Source organism: Macaca thibetana, chromosome 8, assembly GCF_024542745.1.
Source record: "Macaca thibetana thibetana isolate TM-01 chromosome 8, ASM2454274v1, whole genome shotgun sequence".
NCBI lineage: Eukaryota > Metazoa > Chordata > Mammalia > Primates > Cercopithecidae > Macaca > Macaca thibetana.
Window position 1 is genome coordinate 104,135,071 of NC_065585.1, and position 15,865 is coordinate 104,150,935.

Consider the following 15,865-nt stretch of genomic DNA (forward strand, 5'->3'; position numbering starts at 1 on the left):
AAGGCTGTTAGAAAGGTAGAGTTGGATGGTTCTGGCTTTGATGAAGACACAGCAGTGAACTCTCCATTCATTTCTGTCAGCTGAGGTCAACATTAACAAAGATTGCAGGGGGTCCTGAGCAGCTAAAGTTGTGGTATCTGCCGGGACAATGAGACTGCTGTGTTTCCAATGGTGAAGGATCGTGGGGTCCTCAATCTCTTTTTCTCCCACCAGGGAGTTCATGGCCCTGGGCAATTTCATTTGGCACAAGGTCTGGTTTGAGGGCATTCCCTCACTGGTGTCTGATGCACGGTGCCCATGCAGCAGCCACAGAGCCAGGGTCTGAATCACAAGCACACATGAAGAGACCAAAGGGTACGGGGAAGCAGTGACACTGGTGCCTAAGGTGAAGACAGCCCTGCTTCCACATAAGTAATGATGTACGAAGTACAGTGGGTGTTTGTGGAGCAGAAGGAGAGTCAGGGTCTTAAGCACACATGGGTGTACAGGAACAAAAGTTCCTAGGTTCAGTGTGAAGACTCACACATAGCTGCACTATCTCTGAGCCTGAGGCATGAGTGCACACACTGCAGACCCGAACCACAGCTCCAGGGTCAGGGGTGCGCACAGGGTTGGGAGGGGTAGTTGTTCAAGTCCCACAGCTATAAAACAGTAGCTGATTCTTGGAGGAAAGGCACATTTGGATCTCATTTTCCATGGAGCCAGAGGCTGGGATGACTGTTGGTTACCTCAGTAATAAAAGACACCACTGTCCTCTGCAGAGCAGGCTATTGGAGATGACAATGGCACATGCTGAGTGGCTAATACTGATGGCCTCCTCCCTTCTTTGTTCATAACCATTTCCATATATCTCAGATGTGCTGCTGTAATCAGCAATCCTTCTTTACAGTTTTTCCCATTTTTTTCTCCGCTGTACTGCTAGAGGGTTCTCAGATGGACCTTAGAGCCTTTGCAAGACTATTATACTTCATAAATAGTTGCCTATTTTTTTGTTTTTTGTGAGGGGATGAAGACCGGCATCCTAAAAATGTTTTGCACAACAAAGGAAGAAATCAACATAGTGAAAAGCCAACTTCTGTAAAATAAGATAAAGTATTTGCAGATCATGTGTATAGTAAGGAATTCATTTCCAAAATATATGAGTAACTCATAAAACTCAGTACCAAAAGAAAATAACCTGATCAAAAATGGAGAAAAGATTGAATAAACATTTCTCCAAAGAATACACACAATTCATCAAGACATATATGAAAAGATGCTCATCACTAATCACAGAACCACAATGAGATACCACTTCACATCTGTTAGAATGACTATTGTCAAAAAGATAAAAGATAATAAATGTTGGTGAAGATGTGGAGAAAAGAAACCCCCATACACTGTCGGTGGGAATGTAAATTGGTACAGCCTCTATGGAAAACAATATAGAACATCCTTAGAAATCAAAAGTAGAACTACCTTATGATTCACCAATTCCAACTGAGTACAGATTCAAAGGAAATGAATCAATATTGCAAAAGAGATATCTGCACCCCCGTGTTTATTGCTACATTATTCACAATAACCAAGATTTGGACACAACTGGTGTCTATTTGATTGAAAAAGTGTAACACAATCTGATGTAATGAAAGTCAGATTTACTTGTGTTCTGAGTATAAGAGAAGAAAGTTCACTTTTAGCTTAGGTAAACAGATAAATGTATTAAAAATGTGATATATATATATGTCTGTGTTTATATAGATATATATACATATACACAAACATACAAAATGCAATATTACTCAGTCAGAGTAAGGAGGAAAATCCTGCCATTTGCAATAACACAGGTGAACCTGGAGGCCATTATGCTAAGTGAAATAAGCCAGATACAGAAAGATAGATAATGCATGATCTCACTTATATATGCAATCTGAAATTGTCAAACTCAAAAACACAGAGAGTGGAATGATGGTTGCAAGAAGCTGAGGTAAGGGGGGAAATGGGGAAATGCTAGTCAAGGGGTACAAAGTTTCAGTTATGCAAAATAAATAAGTTCAAGAGTACATGTTGAACTACATGTTGTACATGTTGTAATGTACAACAATGTGACTTTAGTAAATGATATTGTATTATATACTCAAAATCTGCACAAAGGATAGATACAAAAATTCTTTTAAAGGATAAAAAAGAAAATGGTAACTATATGAGATGATGGACATATTAATCAGCTTAACTGGCAAATATTTCACAATGTATACATATATCAAAACAAAATCAAACACCTAAAAACATACATACAATTTTTGTCAGTTCTATGTCAGCAAAGATGGAAAAAATATAAACATTAAAAAGAAGAATTAGTGTGTATATGTTTGCTTATACATATAATAAAATATATACATATAATATATTCCACATTTTATACCATATAAAAATTTCACATTTTATATATATTAAAAATATTCCCCATTATCCTGGTAATGTTAATAACAATGTTAAGGGCTATTTAGATGTAACAAAAAGATATTACCTTTTCCAAATACACTCTCACAACGTGCATCAAGATCATGGCAGTCTCCATCATAACAAATAAACTTGCTATTTTTGCATGGAAGTCCATTGAATAAAGTTATGTCAGGACCACACTCTGGTGAGCTTCCATTACAATTTTCAGCAATGTCACATTCAGGATGTGCTTTCGGCCTACATTCAACACCTGATTGTAAAATCTAAGAGAAATTAGAATATAAAAAATAAAGCATTACAAATAGGATTACTGTGTTTATTAATATTTACTTCAAAATTGTGTTAATCATTTTCACTTTAGTCTATCAATTAATGTATATTAATACTTTTTACACAAATTACTATGCTAATAATATAAAAATATAAATAGAATGTTTTTGACTAAAATAGGAGATAAGATATATGTACAAGAAAATGTAAAACACAAATCTGATGTGATGAAAGTCAAAGTTTTATTTGTATTCTCAATGTAAGAGAAGAACGTTTGCTTTAAGCTTAGGAAATTTATTTCTTTTGGGTGAAAATACTGTAATTTAGTCCATTTCTAAATGAAATATACTTTTTCAAGCCATAGTGTGTAAGTATGGAATACTTTAAAATTCTATGACAACTGTGAAACATGAATAACTGCAGAGGGAAACACAAGCATGATTAAAAATGCAGTTCAACTGTGAGAGTCTTTGGAGAGGAATGAACCCAACTATAACCTTTCTCTCACATCATGGAAGTATGTAGACTCTTTCACACACAAAATTGTGGAAATTTACAAAAAGAATCTTAAATAAAACATCTATCTCATAATTCTTAATTGATGACTTCCAGCTGACACTAAAAAGATTATAGAAGTAAGAATGCAATCAGATAATAACATCCTAAGAAAAGAATACATAAAACTGCATCAGTGCAGGACAGTCATGAAGATAGAATGCATTACAGATACTTCAACAGAGGTATTCTCCTATGAGAAACCTGTTAATAATATTTTAGAAGAGCTGAAAAGAAAAACAGAAAACAGGAGTCAATGTCTTCACCATAGAAACTAAAACATAATCTTTAAGTCAAATGATCTTTGAATAATAAGTTCAAAGTTTAAATGTTATGCTACATGCACCATGTGAAAAATGTTACTTCTAGTGAGCTTCATTCCTTATACATTCAAGGAAATCTGCTGTATCTTTCAATTACATATAGATACTTATTCACAACCCATAAAAATGTTTTTCTTTACAATAATATAAATATTGTATCGAGCAAATAAATAATTGTTCCATTCAGTGGAGGTCTTCTCTATTGAAGAATCCTATAATATCTCTAAATCAAGGTGTAAAAAACAACAGCATCAACTTACTGAAAATATTGGCATGTAGAACACCTAAGAAAAGTTAACAAAAATCAGAAATCCAATTCTGAGTTTATATCTTTCTCTTTATCTGAAAAGTAACTTAACTGATTTACAGCTGTAGGTCTAAGTGTTGTAAAGTACCCTGCACATGATTTATTACATATCTGAAAAATGTTCATAAACTTAAATCTTACTTGACAGTCTCTGCAGCATGATCCTCTATAACATTGTGCTCCGTCTTTCAGCACACAAGTTCGAAAGTCACAGCAGCTTGCAGGTCCACATTGCTATGAATTAGTGAAAGGTACAAGTAAAAATACATCATGACAATAGTAAAATCTTTACAAGGAGTTATATTTTGATGGGCTTACTGTTTGAATTTGGAAAGGGATATGAATGCTGCTGATAGTTATAGGTTTTAACATCTCTAAACATTTAAAACACTAATGTAGGACTTACACTACCAGTCATAAGAGAGTAACTAGTAACCTACTTACCTTCCTCTGGACTATATTCTCTACTTAAAAGACATGGAGAATGTCAAAATGGATAAAAAGCAAGACCTTACTATATGCTGCCTTCAAAAATACATCATGTATGAAGACACACATAGACTGAAAATAAAGGCATGGAAAAATGTATTACATGCACATGGAAACACAAAAGAGCAGGAATAGCTATATTTGTATTAGATAAAATAGACTTCAAGTCAAAGACTGTAAAAAGAAACAAAGGTGGTCCCCATATAATACTAAAGTAGTCCATTTAGCAAGAGAATATAATAATTCTAAATATAGTGCACCCAACACTGGTGAATCCAAATATATAAAGCAAACATTAATCGACATAAAGAGAAAGAAAGAATACATTACAATAATACTTGGATAATTCAACACCTCACTCAGTAATGGAAAGATCACCCAAACCAAAAAGAAAAAAAAAAAAAATCAACAGAGACATCAGAGTTAAACCACACTCTAGACCAAATGGACCTAACACAACATTTCATCAAACAGCTATAAAATGCATATTCTTTTCATTAGCAAGTGAAACATTCTTCAGAACAGACCATATGCTAAGCTAAAAAACACATCTCAACAAATTCAAAAAACAATTAAAATCATATGAAGTATCTTTTCTGACCACAATGGAATAAAATAGAAATCAATAACAAGAACTTAAAAAACTACACAAACACACAGAAATTAAACAACATGCTCCTGAATGATCAACAGTCAATGAAGAAATAAAGAATAAAAAAAAATTGCTTGAAACAAATGAAATAGAAACACAGCATAACAAAACCTATGAGATACAGCAAAAGCAATACTAAGATGGTAGTTTATAAGAATAAACACCTACATCAAAAAAGGAGAAAATTCTCAAATCAGCAACCTAATGATGCACCTCAAGAAACTAGAAAGGCAAGAAGAAATCAAACTTAAAATTAGTGGAACGAAAGAAATAATACAGATCCAAGTAGAAATAAGTAAAAGAGACTATAAGCGCAAATTGAATAAAAAAACAAAACCCATCCATCTGCCGTCTTCAAGAGATCCATCTTATATTATATGTAACAAAACCAGTAGGCTCATAGTAAAGGGTTGGAGAAAGATCATGCAAATGGAAAACAAAAAAGAGCAGAAGTCACTATTTTTATATCAGATAACACAAACTTTGGACCAAAAACAGTAATAAAAGATAAATAATGACATCACATAATGAAAAAGAGTTCAACAAGAAGAATTAATGGTACCAAATACATATGCACTGAACACTGTAGAACTTAGATTCTAGCTATTTCTCAACCTACAAAAACACTTAATCACACAATAATAGTGGAGAACTTTAATACCCCACTGACAGTGCTAGACAGACCACCAAGACAAAAAACTAAAAAGGAAATTCTGAATGTAATTCAACACTTAACCAATTGGACCTAATACACATTTACAGAGTACCCCATATGTCAACAACAGAATATACATTTTTCTTATCCATGCGCGGAACATACTCTAAGATCAACCACATGCTCAACCATAAACCAAGTCTAAATAAATTTTTTTAAAATTGAAAGTATACCAACCATACACTCAAGTCACAGTGAAATAAAAATAGAAATCAATACCAAGAAGATATCTCAAAAACCATGGAAATTAAACAGCTTGCTCTTGAATGACTTCATGTTGCTGAAAGAGGCACCAAAGAGCATGGGAAAGAAAGTCTTGAATTGCCAACAGCAACCATCCCTCATCCCCCAGCAGCAGCTTCATGGTGCGGAGAATCTGTGATTCAGGGAAAAGAGCACAGTGATTGTGAGACTTTGCATTGAATTCAGTGTTGCCTTGACACAGTGTAAAGCAGAACTAGGCTATCCTCAGCTGACGCCCATCCATAGAGGGGGCATATAAACCAGCCCTAGCCAGAGGGGAACCATCCATCTGATCAGTCAGAGCTTGAGTTCCAGCAAGCCTCACCACCATGGGCTGGAGTACTCTGCTGCCCTAAGTGAACTTGAGGGGCAATCTGTGACACAAGGACTGCAATGACTAGACAAGTCCTAGTGGTGAGCTGGGCTCCAAGCCAGACTGCAGGGGCAAGTGACCTGTAGAGACACCAGCCAGGGAAGCTAAGAGAATGCTTGTGCCATCCTTCCCCCAGCCTCAGGCAGCAGAGTGCACAGCTCCAAAAAGACCCCGTCCTTCTGGTTGAGAGAAGGGAACCTGCTGCCTTGAATGTAAGGAGCCAGTCCAGGAAGGATTAATCACCTACTGATTAAACAGCCCTTGGGCCCTAAAGAATGAACAGTGATACCGAGGTAGTATGCTGTGGGCCTTGAGTAAAACTTAGTCATGCTGACTTCAGGTACAAGCTCTACCACAGTGGGGCAGAGCACCAAGAGGGCTCTTGGGTTCCCTGATTCCAAGCCTTTTCTCTTCGATAGCACTTCTGGACCTGCCCTGGGACAGAGGGGAGCCCACTGCCCTGAAGAGTGAGTCCCAGGTCTTGCACACCCACAACAAGCGGACTAAGGAGTCACTAGGCCTAAACTCAACATCAGAAGTGGTCTGGCATTACTCCCTGAAGGCCTGTGGTGGTAGAGGCCATAGGGTGAGGCTCCTCAGCCTATGGGAAAAAAAGGTAAGAGTGGGAAGGACTGTGTCAAGTGGTTGGAATACCAGATCAGCCACAGTAGAACGGAACACCAGGTATATTTCTAAGGTTTCTGACTCCAATCCCTGGCTCCAGGATGGCATCGCTGCACCTGCCCAGGGGCTGTGAGAACTTGCTCCCTAAAAGGGAGGACACAAGCCTTGCTGGCTTTGCCACCTGCTGATCGTGGAGCTCCAGGGCCTTGAGAGAACATAGGCAGTAGTCAGGTAGTGGTTTCAGCAAGCCTTGCATGAGACCCAGTGACCTGCTGACTTCAGGTCTGATCCAGCACAATCCAAGTGGTGATGGCCACAGGAATGTGTCTCTCCAACCCCAGCTCCAGACAGTCAGCACAGAAAGAAAGAGAGATTCCATTTATTTGGGAGAAAGTAAGAAAAGAAAACAAGTGTCTCTGCCTAGTAATCCAGAGAATTCTTCTGGATATTATCCAAGACCACCAAAACAGTACCTCTAAGAGTCTGCAAAAAACCACACCATTACTGAGGTTGGGGTGACCCCCTAATGCAAATATGGCCTAAATCAAAACACCTAAGTCCTTTTGAATACTCTGGAAAACCTTCCCAAGGAGGATGGCTACAAACAAGCCCAGATGGCAAAGACTATAATAAATACCTAACTCTTCAATGCCCAGAAACCAAAGAACATCCATAAGCATCAAGAAACTCTGACTTCACCAAATGAACTAAATAAGACATCAAGGACTAATCCTGGAGAAACAGAGATATGTGACCTTTCAGACAGAGAATTCAACATAGCTATTTTGAGGAAACTCAAAGAAATTCAAGATAACACAGAGAAGGAATTCAAAATTCTATCAGATAAATTTTAAACGTAAATTGAAATTATTTAAAAAATCAAGCAGAAATTCTGCAGTTGAAAGATGCAATTGGCATACTGAAGAATGCATCAGAGTCTCTTAATAGCAGAATTGACCAAGCAGAAGAAAGAATTAGTGAGCCTGAAGAAAGGCTATTTGAAAATCCACAGAGGCGGGGCGGAGCAAGATGGCCGAATAGGAACAGCTCCAGTCTCCAACTCCCAGTGCGAGCGACACAGAAGACAGGTGATTTCTGCATTTTCAATTGAGGTACTGGGTTCATCTCACTAGGGAGTGCCGGACAATCGGTGCTGGTCAGCTGCTGCAGCCCGACCAGCAAGAGCTGAAGCAGGGCGAGGCATCGCCTCACCTGGGAAGTGCAAGGGGAAAGCGAATCCCTTTTCCTAGCCAGGGGAACTGAGACACACAACACCTGGAAAATCCGGTAACTCCTACCCCAATACTGCGCTTTAAGCAAACAGGCGCACCTGGAGATAATATCCCACACCTGGCCAGGAGGGTCCCACGCCCATGGAGCCTCCCTCATTGCTAGCACAGCAGTCTGCGATATCGCAGCAAGACAGCAGCTAGGCTGGGGGAGGGGCGCCCACCATTGCTGAGGCTTAAGTAGGTAAACAAAGCCGCTGGGAAGCTCGAACTGGGTGGAGCTCACAGCAGCTCAAGGAAACCTGCCTGTCTCTGTAGACTCCACCTCTGGGGACAGGGCACAGATAACAACAAAAGCAGTAGAAACCTCTGTAGACGCAAACGACTCTGTCTGACAGCTTTGAAGAGAGCAGTGGATCTCCCAACACGGAGGTTGAGATCTGAGAAGGGACAGACTCCCTGCTCAAGTGGGTCCCTGACCCCTGAGTAGCCTAACTGGGAGACATCCCCCACTAGGGGCAGTCTGACACCCCACACCTCACAGGGTGGAGTACACCCCTGAGAGGAAGCTTCCAAAGCAAGAATCAGACAGGTACACTCGCTGTTCAGAAATATTCTATGTTCTGCAGCCTCTGCTGCTGACACCCAGGCAAACAGGGTCTGGAGTGGACCTCAAGCAATCTCCAACAGACCTACAGCTGACTGGGGTCCTGACTGTCAGAAGGAAAACTATCAAACAGGAAGGACACCTACACCAAAACCCCATCAGTACGTCACCATCATCAAAGACCAGAGGCAGATAAAACCACAAAGATGGGGAAAAAGCAGGGCAGAAAAGCTGGAAATTCAAAAAATAAGAGCACATCTCCCCCGGCAAAGGAGCGCAGCTCATCGCCAGCAACGGATCAAAGCTTATCCTCAATGAAATACTAGCAAACAGAATCCAGCAGCACATCAAAAAGCTTATCCACCATGATCAAGTGGGCTTCATCCCTAGGATGCAAGGCTGGTTCAACATTCGCAAATCAATAAACATAATCCAGCATATAAACAGAACCAAAGACAAGAACCACATGATTATCTCAATAGATGCAGAAAAGGCTTTTGACAAAATTCAACAGCCCTTCATGCTAAAAACGCTCAATAAATTTGGTATTGATGGAACGTACCTCAAAATAATAAGAGCTATTTATGACTAACCCACAGCCAATATCATACTGAATGGGCAAAAACTGGAAAAATTCCCTTTGAAAACTGGAACAAGACAGGGATGCCCTCTCTCACCACTCCTATTCAACATAGTGTTGGAAGTTCTGGCTAGGGCAATCAGGCAAGAGAAAGAAATCAAGGGTATTCAGTTAGGAAAAGAAGAAGTCAAATTGTCCCTGTTTGCAGATGACATGATTGTATATTTAGAAAACCCCATCGTCTCAGCCCAAAATCTCCTTAAGCTGATAAGCAATTTCAGCAAAGTCTCAGGATACAAAATTAATGTGCAAAAATCACAAGCATTCTTATACACCAGTAACAGACAAACAGAGAGCCAAATCATGAATGAACTTCCATTCACAATTGCTTCAAAGACAATAAAATACCTAGGAATCCAACTTACAAGGGATGTAAAGGACCTCTTCAAGGAGAACTACAAACCACTGCTCAGTGAAATAAAAGAGGACACAAACAAATGGAAGAACATACCATGCTCATGGATAGGAAGAATCAATATCGTGAAAATGGCCATACTGCCCAAGGTAATTTATAGATTCAATGCCATCCCCATCAAGCTACCAATGAGTTTCTTCACAGAATTGGAGAAAACTGCTTTAAAGTTCATATGGAACCAAAAAAGAGCCCGCATCTCCAAGACAATCCTAAGTCAAAAGAACAAAGCTGGAGGCATCATGCTACCTGACTTCAAACTATACTACAAGGCTACAGTAACCAAAACAGCATGGTACTGGTACCAAAACAGAGATATAGACCAATGGAACAGAACAGAGTCCTCAGAAATAATACCACACATGTACAGCCATCTGATCTTTGACAAACCTGAGAGAAACAAGAAATGGGGAAAGGATTCCCTATTTAATAAATGGTGCTGGGAAAATTGGCTAGCCATAAGTAGAAAGCTGAAACTGGATCCTTTCCTTACTCCTTATACGAAAATTAATTCAAGATGGATTAGAGACTTAAATGTTAGACCTAATACCATAAAAACCCTAGAGGAAAACCTAGGTAGTACCATTCAGGACATAGGCATGGGCAAAGACTTCATGTCTAAAACACCAAAAGCAATGGCAGCAAAAGCCAAAATTGACAAATGGGATCTAATTAAACTAAAAAGCTTCTGCACAGCAAAAGAAACTACCATCAGAGTGAACAGGCAACCTACAGAATGGGAGAAAATTTTTGCAATCTACTCATCTGACAAAGGGCTAATATCCAGAACCTACAAAGAACTCAAACAAATTTACAAGAAAAAACCAAACAACCCCATCAAAAAGTGGGCAAAGGATATGAACAGACATTTCTCAAAAGAAGACATTCATACAGACAACAGACACATGAAAAAATGTTCAGCATCACTGGCCATCAGAGAAATGCAAATCAAAACCACAATGAGATACCATCTCACACCAGTTAGAATGGCAATCATTAAAAGGTCAGGAAACAACAGGTGCTGGAGAGGATGTGGAGAAATAGGAACACTTTTACACTGTTGGTGGGATTGTAAACTAGTTCAACCATTATGGAAAACAGTATGGCGATTCCTCAAGGATCTAGAACTAGAAGTACCATATGACCCAGCCATCCCATTACTGGGTATATACCCAAAGGATTATAAATCATGCTGCTATAAAGACACATGCACACGTATGTTCATTGCAGCACTATTCACAATAGCAAAGACTTGGAATCAACCCAAATGTCCATCAGTGACAGACTGGATTAAGGAAATGTGGCACATATACACCATGGAATACTATGCAGCCATCAAAAAGGATGAGTTTGTGTCCTTTGTAGGGACATGGATGCAGCTGGAAACCATCATTCTTAGCAAACTATCACAAGAACAGAAAACCAAACACCGCATGTTCTCACTCATAGGTGGGAACTGAACAATGAGATCACTTGGACTCGGGAAGGGGGACATCACACACCGGGGCCTAATATGGGGAGGGGGGAGGGGGGAGGGATTGCATTGGGAGTTATACCTGATGTAAATGACGAGTTGATGGGTGCAGCACAGCAACATGGCACAAGTATACATATGTAACAAACGTGCACGTTATGCACATGTACCCTAGAACTTAAAGTATAATAATAATAATAATAAAAAAAGAAAATCCACAGAGGTGACAAATAAAAAAAGAATAAAAAAGAATGAAGCATATCTACGAGATCTAAAAATAGCCTCAAAGGGGCCAGTCTAGGAGTTACTGGCCTTAAAGAGGAGGTAGATAAAGAGGTGCGGGTAGAAAGCTTTTTTCAAAAATATAATAGCAGAACTACCCAAACCTAGAGAAAGATATCAATATCCAAGTACAAGAAGGTTATAGAACACTGAGCAGATTTAACCCAAAGAAAAATACCTCAAAGAGTTTAATAATCAAACCCCTAATGATCTAAGATAAAGGATCCTAAAAGCAGCAAGAGAAAAGGAACAAATAATATACAATGGAGATTCAATATGTCTGGCAGCAGACTTTTCTGCAGAAATCTTACAGGTCAGGAGAGAGAGGCATGACATATTTAAAAGTGCTGGAAAAAAAACTTTTGCCTTAAGATAGCATATCTGGCAAAAATATATATATATATTCTTTAAACATAATGGAGAAATAAAGACTTTCCCAGAGAAAGAAAAGCTGAGGGATTTCATCAACACCGGACCTGTCCTGCAAGAAATGCACAAGGAAACTATTTTATCAGAAAGCAAAGGATGTTAATGAGCATTAATAAATCATCTGAAGGTATAAAACTCACTGGTAAGAGTACCTACAAAGAAAAACACAGAATATTATGACACTTTAACTGGGGCGCATAAAAATACTCTTATTCTAAGCAGAAAGACTAGATGATGAACCAATCAAAATAACAACTACAACTTTTCACGACATAGTCAGTACAATATATATAAGTAGAAAAAACAAAAAGTTGAAAAGCAGGGGGAGGAATTAAAAACAGAATTTTGATTAGTCTTCTTGCTTGTTTGTGCAGTGTTAAATTGTTATCAGCTTAAAATAATGGGCTCTAAGATAGTATTTGCTAGTCTCATGCTAACCTCAAATCTAAAAACACATAACAGATACACAGAAGATAAAAAGCAAGAAATTAAATCATATCACTAGAGGAAAATCACCTTTACTAAAACGAAGATGAAGGAAAGAGGAAAATGAAGGAAATGGGAAGGGAAGGAAAGGAAAGAGAAGAAAGGGGAAAGGAAAGGAAGAAGAAAGGCAAATAACAAAATGGCAGGAGAAAGTTATTATTTATCAATAATAACATGGAATATAAATCAACTAAACACTCCAATCAAAAATCAAAGAGTGGCTGAATGAATTTTAAAAACAAAAGAAATTAATGATCTGTTGCCTACAATAAATACACTTCACCTATAAAGACATACACAGACTGAAAATAAACAGATGGAAAGGGATCCTTTGCCAATGGAAACTAAACAAAGAGCAGGAGTAGCTAGACTTATCTCGGACAAAACACATTTCAAGACAAAAACTATAAGAGACAAAGAAGGTAATTATATAATGATAAAAGGCTCATTTCAGCAAGGGTATATAACAATTGTAAATATATATGCACCCAACACTGGAGCACCCAGATATATAAAGCAAATATTATTAGAGCTAAAGAGAGAGATAGACCCAATACAATAAGAGCTGGAGACTTCAACACCCCACTTTTAGCAGTCAGTAGACCTTCCAGACAGAAAATCAATAAAATCAATAAAGAAACATCAAACTTAATCTGCACTATAGATCAAATGGATCTAATAGATATTTATAGAACATTTCATCCAACAACTGAATAATACACATTCTTTTCTTCAGAACATGACTTGTTCTCAGGTATAGACAGATCATATGTCAGGTCACAAAAGAAATCTTGAAGCATTCAAAAAAATTAAATAATATCAAGCATCTTCTCTGACCACAATGGAATAAAACAAGAAAGCAATAACAAAAGGAATTTTGGAAACTATTACAAATACATGGAAATTAAACAATATGCTCCTGAATTAGCAGTGGGTCAATGAGGAGATTAAGAAGGAAATTTAAAAATTTCTTGAAACAAATGATAATGGAAATGCAACATACCAAAATCTATGAGATAGAGCAAAACAGTACTAAAAGGTATATTGGCCGGGCGCGGTGGCTCAAGCCTGTAATCCCGGCACTTTGGGAGGCCGAGATGGGCGGATCACGAGGTCAGGAGATCGAGACCATCCTGGATAACAAGGTGAAACCCCGTCTCTACTAAAAAATACAAAAAACTAGCCGGGCGAGGTGGCGAGCGTCTGTAGTCCCAGCTACTCGGGAGGCTGAGGCAGGAGAATGGCGGGAACCCGGGAGGCGGAGCTTGCAGTGAGCCGAGATCTGGCCACTGCACTCCAGCCTGGGCGACAGAGTGAGACTCCGTCTCAAAAAAAAAAAAAAAAAAAAAAGAGAAAAAAATAAATAAATAAAAGGTGTTTATAGCTCTATGCATTTATATCAAAAAAGAAGAAAAACATTTCTATATGGTAACAGTGAACAATCTGAAAATCAAGAAAGTAATCCCATTTACAATAACTATAAATAAAATAAAATGTCTAGGAATTAATTCAATCAAATAAGTGATAGATCTCTACAATGAAAACTATGAAACATTGATGCAAGAAATTGAGAACACCAAAAATGAAAAAATATTCCATGTTAATGGATTAGAAGAACCAAAATTGTTGAAATAGCCACACTACCCAAAGCAATCTACAAATTCAATGCAATCTCTATAAAAATACCAGTGACATTCCTCACAGAAATAGGAAAAAAATCCTAAAATTTACATGAAACCAAAAAAGACCCACAATAGCTAAAGCTATCCTGAGCAAAAAGAACAAAACTAGAGGAATCACATTACCTGATTTCAAATTATACTACAGAGGAATACTAACCAAAATGATATGGTACAGAAACATAGACCAGTGGAACAGAATAGAGAAGCCAGAAATAAATCCATTCATCTACAGTAAACTCATTTTTGACAAAAGTGTCCAGAACATACACTGGGGAAAGAACAGTCTCTTCAGTAAGTGATGCTGAGAAAACGGGATATCCATGTGTATGATAATGAAACTAGGCCCCTCTCTCTCTTACCATATAAAAAAATCAAATCAAAATGGATTAAAGACTTAAATCTAAGACCTCAAACTATGAATCTACTACAAGAAAACTTTGGAGAAACTCTCCAGGACATTGGACTAGACAAAGATTTCTTGAATAATACCCCACAAGCACACAAAACCAAACCAAACATGGACAAATAGGATCACATCAAGTTAAGAGTCTTCTGCATAGCAAAGAAAGCAGTCAACAAAGTGAAGAGACAACCCACAGAATGGGAGAAAATATTTGCAAACTACTCATCTGACAAGGGATAATACCCATCTGGATAATATCCAGAACATATAAGGAGCTCAAACAACTCTACAGGAAAAAATCTAATAATCGGATTAAAGGTGGGCAAAAGATCTGAATAGACATTTCTCCAAAGAAGACATACAAATGGCAAACAAATATATGAAAAGGGGTTGAACATCAATGAGCATCAGAGAATTGCAAATCAAAACTACCATGAGATATCATCTCATCCCATTTAAAATGGCTTTTATCCAAAAGGTAGGCAATAACAAATGTTGGTGAAGATGTGGAGAAAAGGGGATCCTTGTACACTGTTGGTGGGAGTGTAAATTAGTACAACCACTATGTGGAACAGTTTGGAGGTTCCTCAAAAAACTAAAAATAGAGCTATCATATGATCCAGCAATCCTACTCCTAGGTATATACCCAAAAGAAAGGAAATCAGTATGTCGAAGAGATATTTGCATGCCCATATTTATTGCAGCACTATTCTCAATAGCTAAGATTTGGAAGCAACGTAAGTGTCTATCTACAGATGAATGGATAAAGGAAATGTGGTACATATACACAATGGAGTACTATTCAGCCATAAAAAAGAATGAGATTCAGTCATATGCAACAATATGGATGGAACTGGAGGTCATTATATTAAGTGAAATAAGCCAGGTGGAGAAAGACAAACACTGCATGTTCCCACTTATTTGTGGAAGCTAAAAGTTAATGCAAATTTAAACCACTACAAAACAACTGGAATAGCTAAAATTTAAGAAGTGGATAATAACAAATTCTAGTTCAGATACGAAGGAACTCAAAGTTTCATATGCTGCTGACAGGAGTGTAAAAAGATATGACCATTTTGGAAAATATTTTGGCAATTTCTTATAAACATACATGTATCATATGACCTAGCAGTTGTACTTGTACAAATTAAGAATAATGGACCAATAGTTTAACAACTTAAATGTCCATTAGCAGGTGAATGTTTAAAACAGATTATGGTATATC

General features: G+C 37.9%; 1 protein-coding gene across 2 annotated transcripts in view; it reads right to left on the reverse strand.

The window, feature by feature from the left end:
• LOC126961192 (disintegrin and metalloproteinase domain-containing protein 32) overlaps positions 1-15,865 on the reverse strand; it is a 171,146-nt gene that overhangs the window by 53,200 nt on the left and 102,081 nt on the right. For both annotated transcript variants that reach the window (XM_050801303.1, XM_050801304.1), the window contains exons 13-14: positions 4,042-4,134; positions 2,510-2,708 (exon numbers count right to left, since the gene is read on the reverse strand). In XM_050801303.1, coding sequence (XP_050657260.1) covers positions 2,510-2,708; positions 4,042-4,134 — 292 coding nt within the window. The remainder of the gene's footprint in view (positions 1-2,509; positions 2,709-4,041; positions 4,135-15,865) is intronic.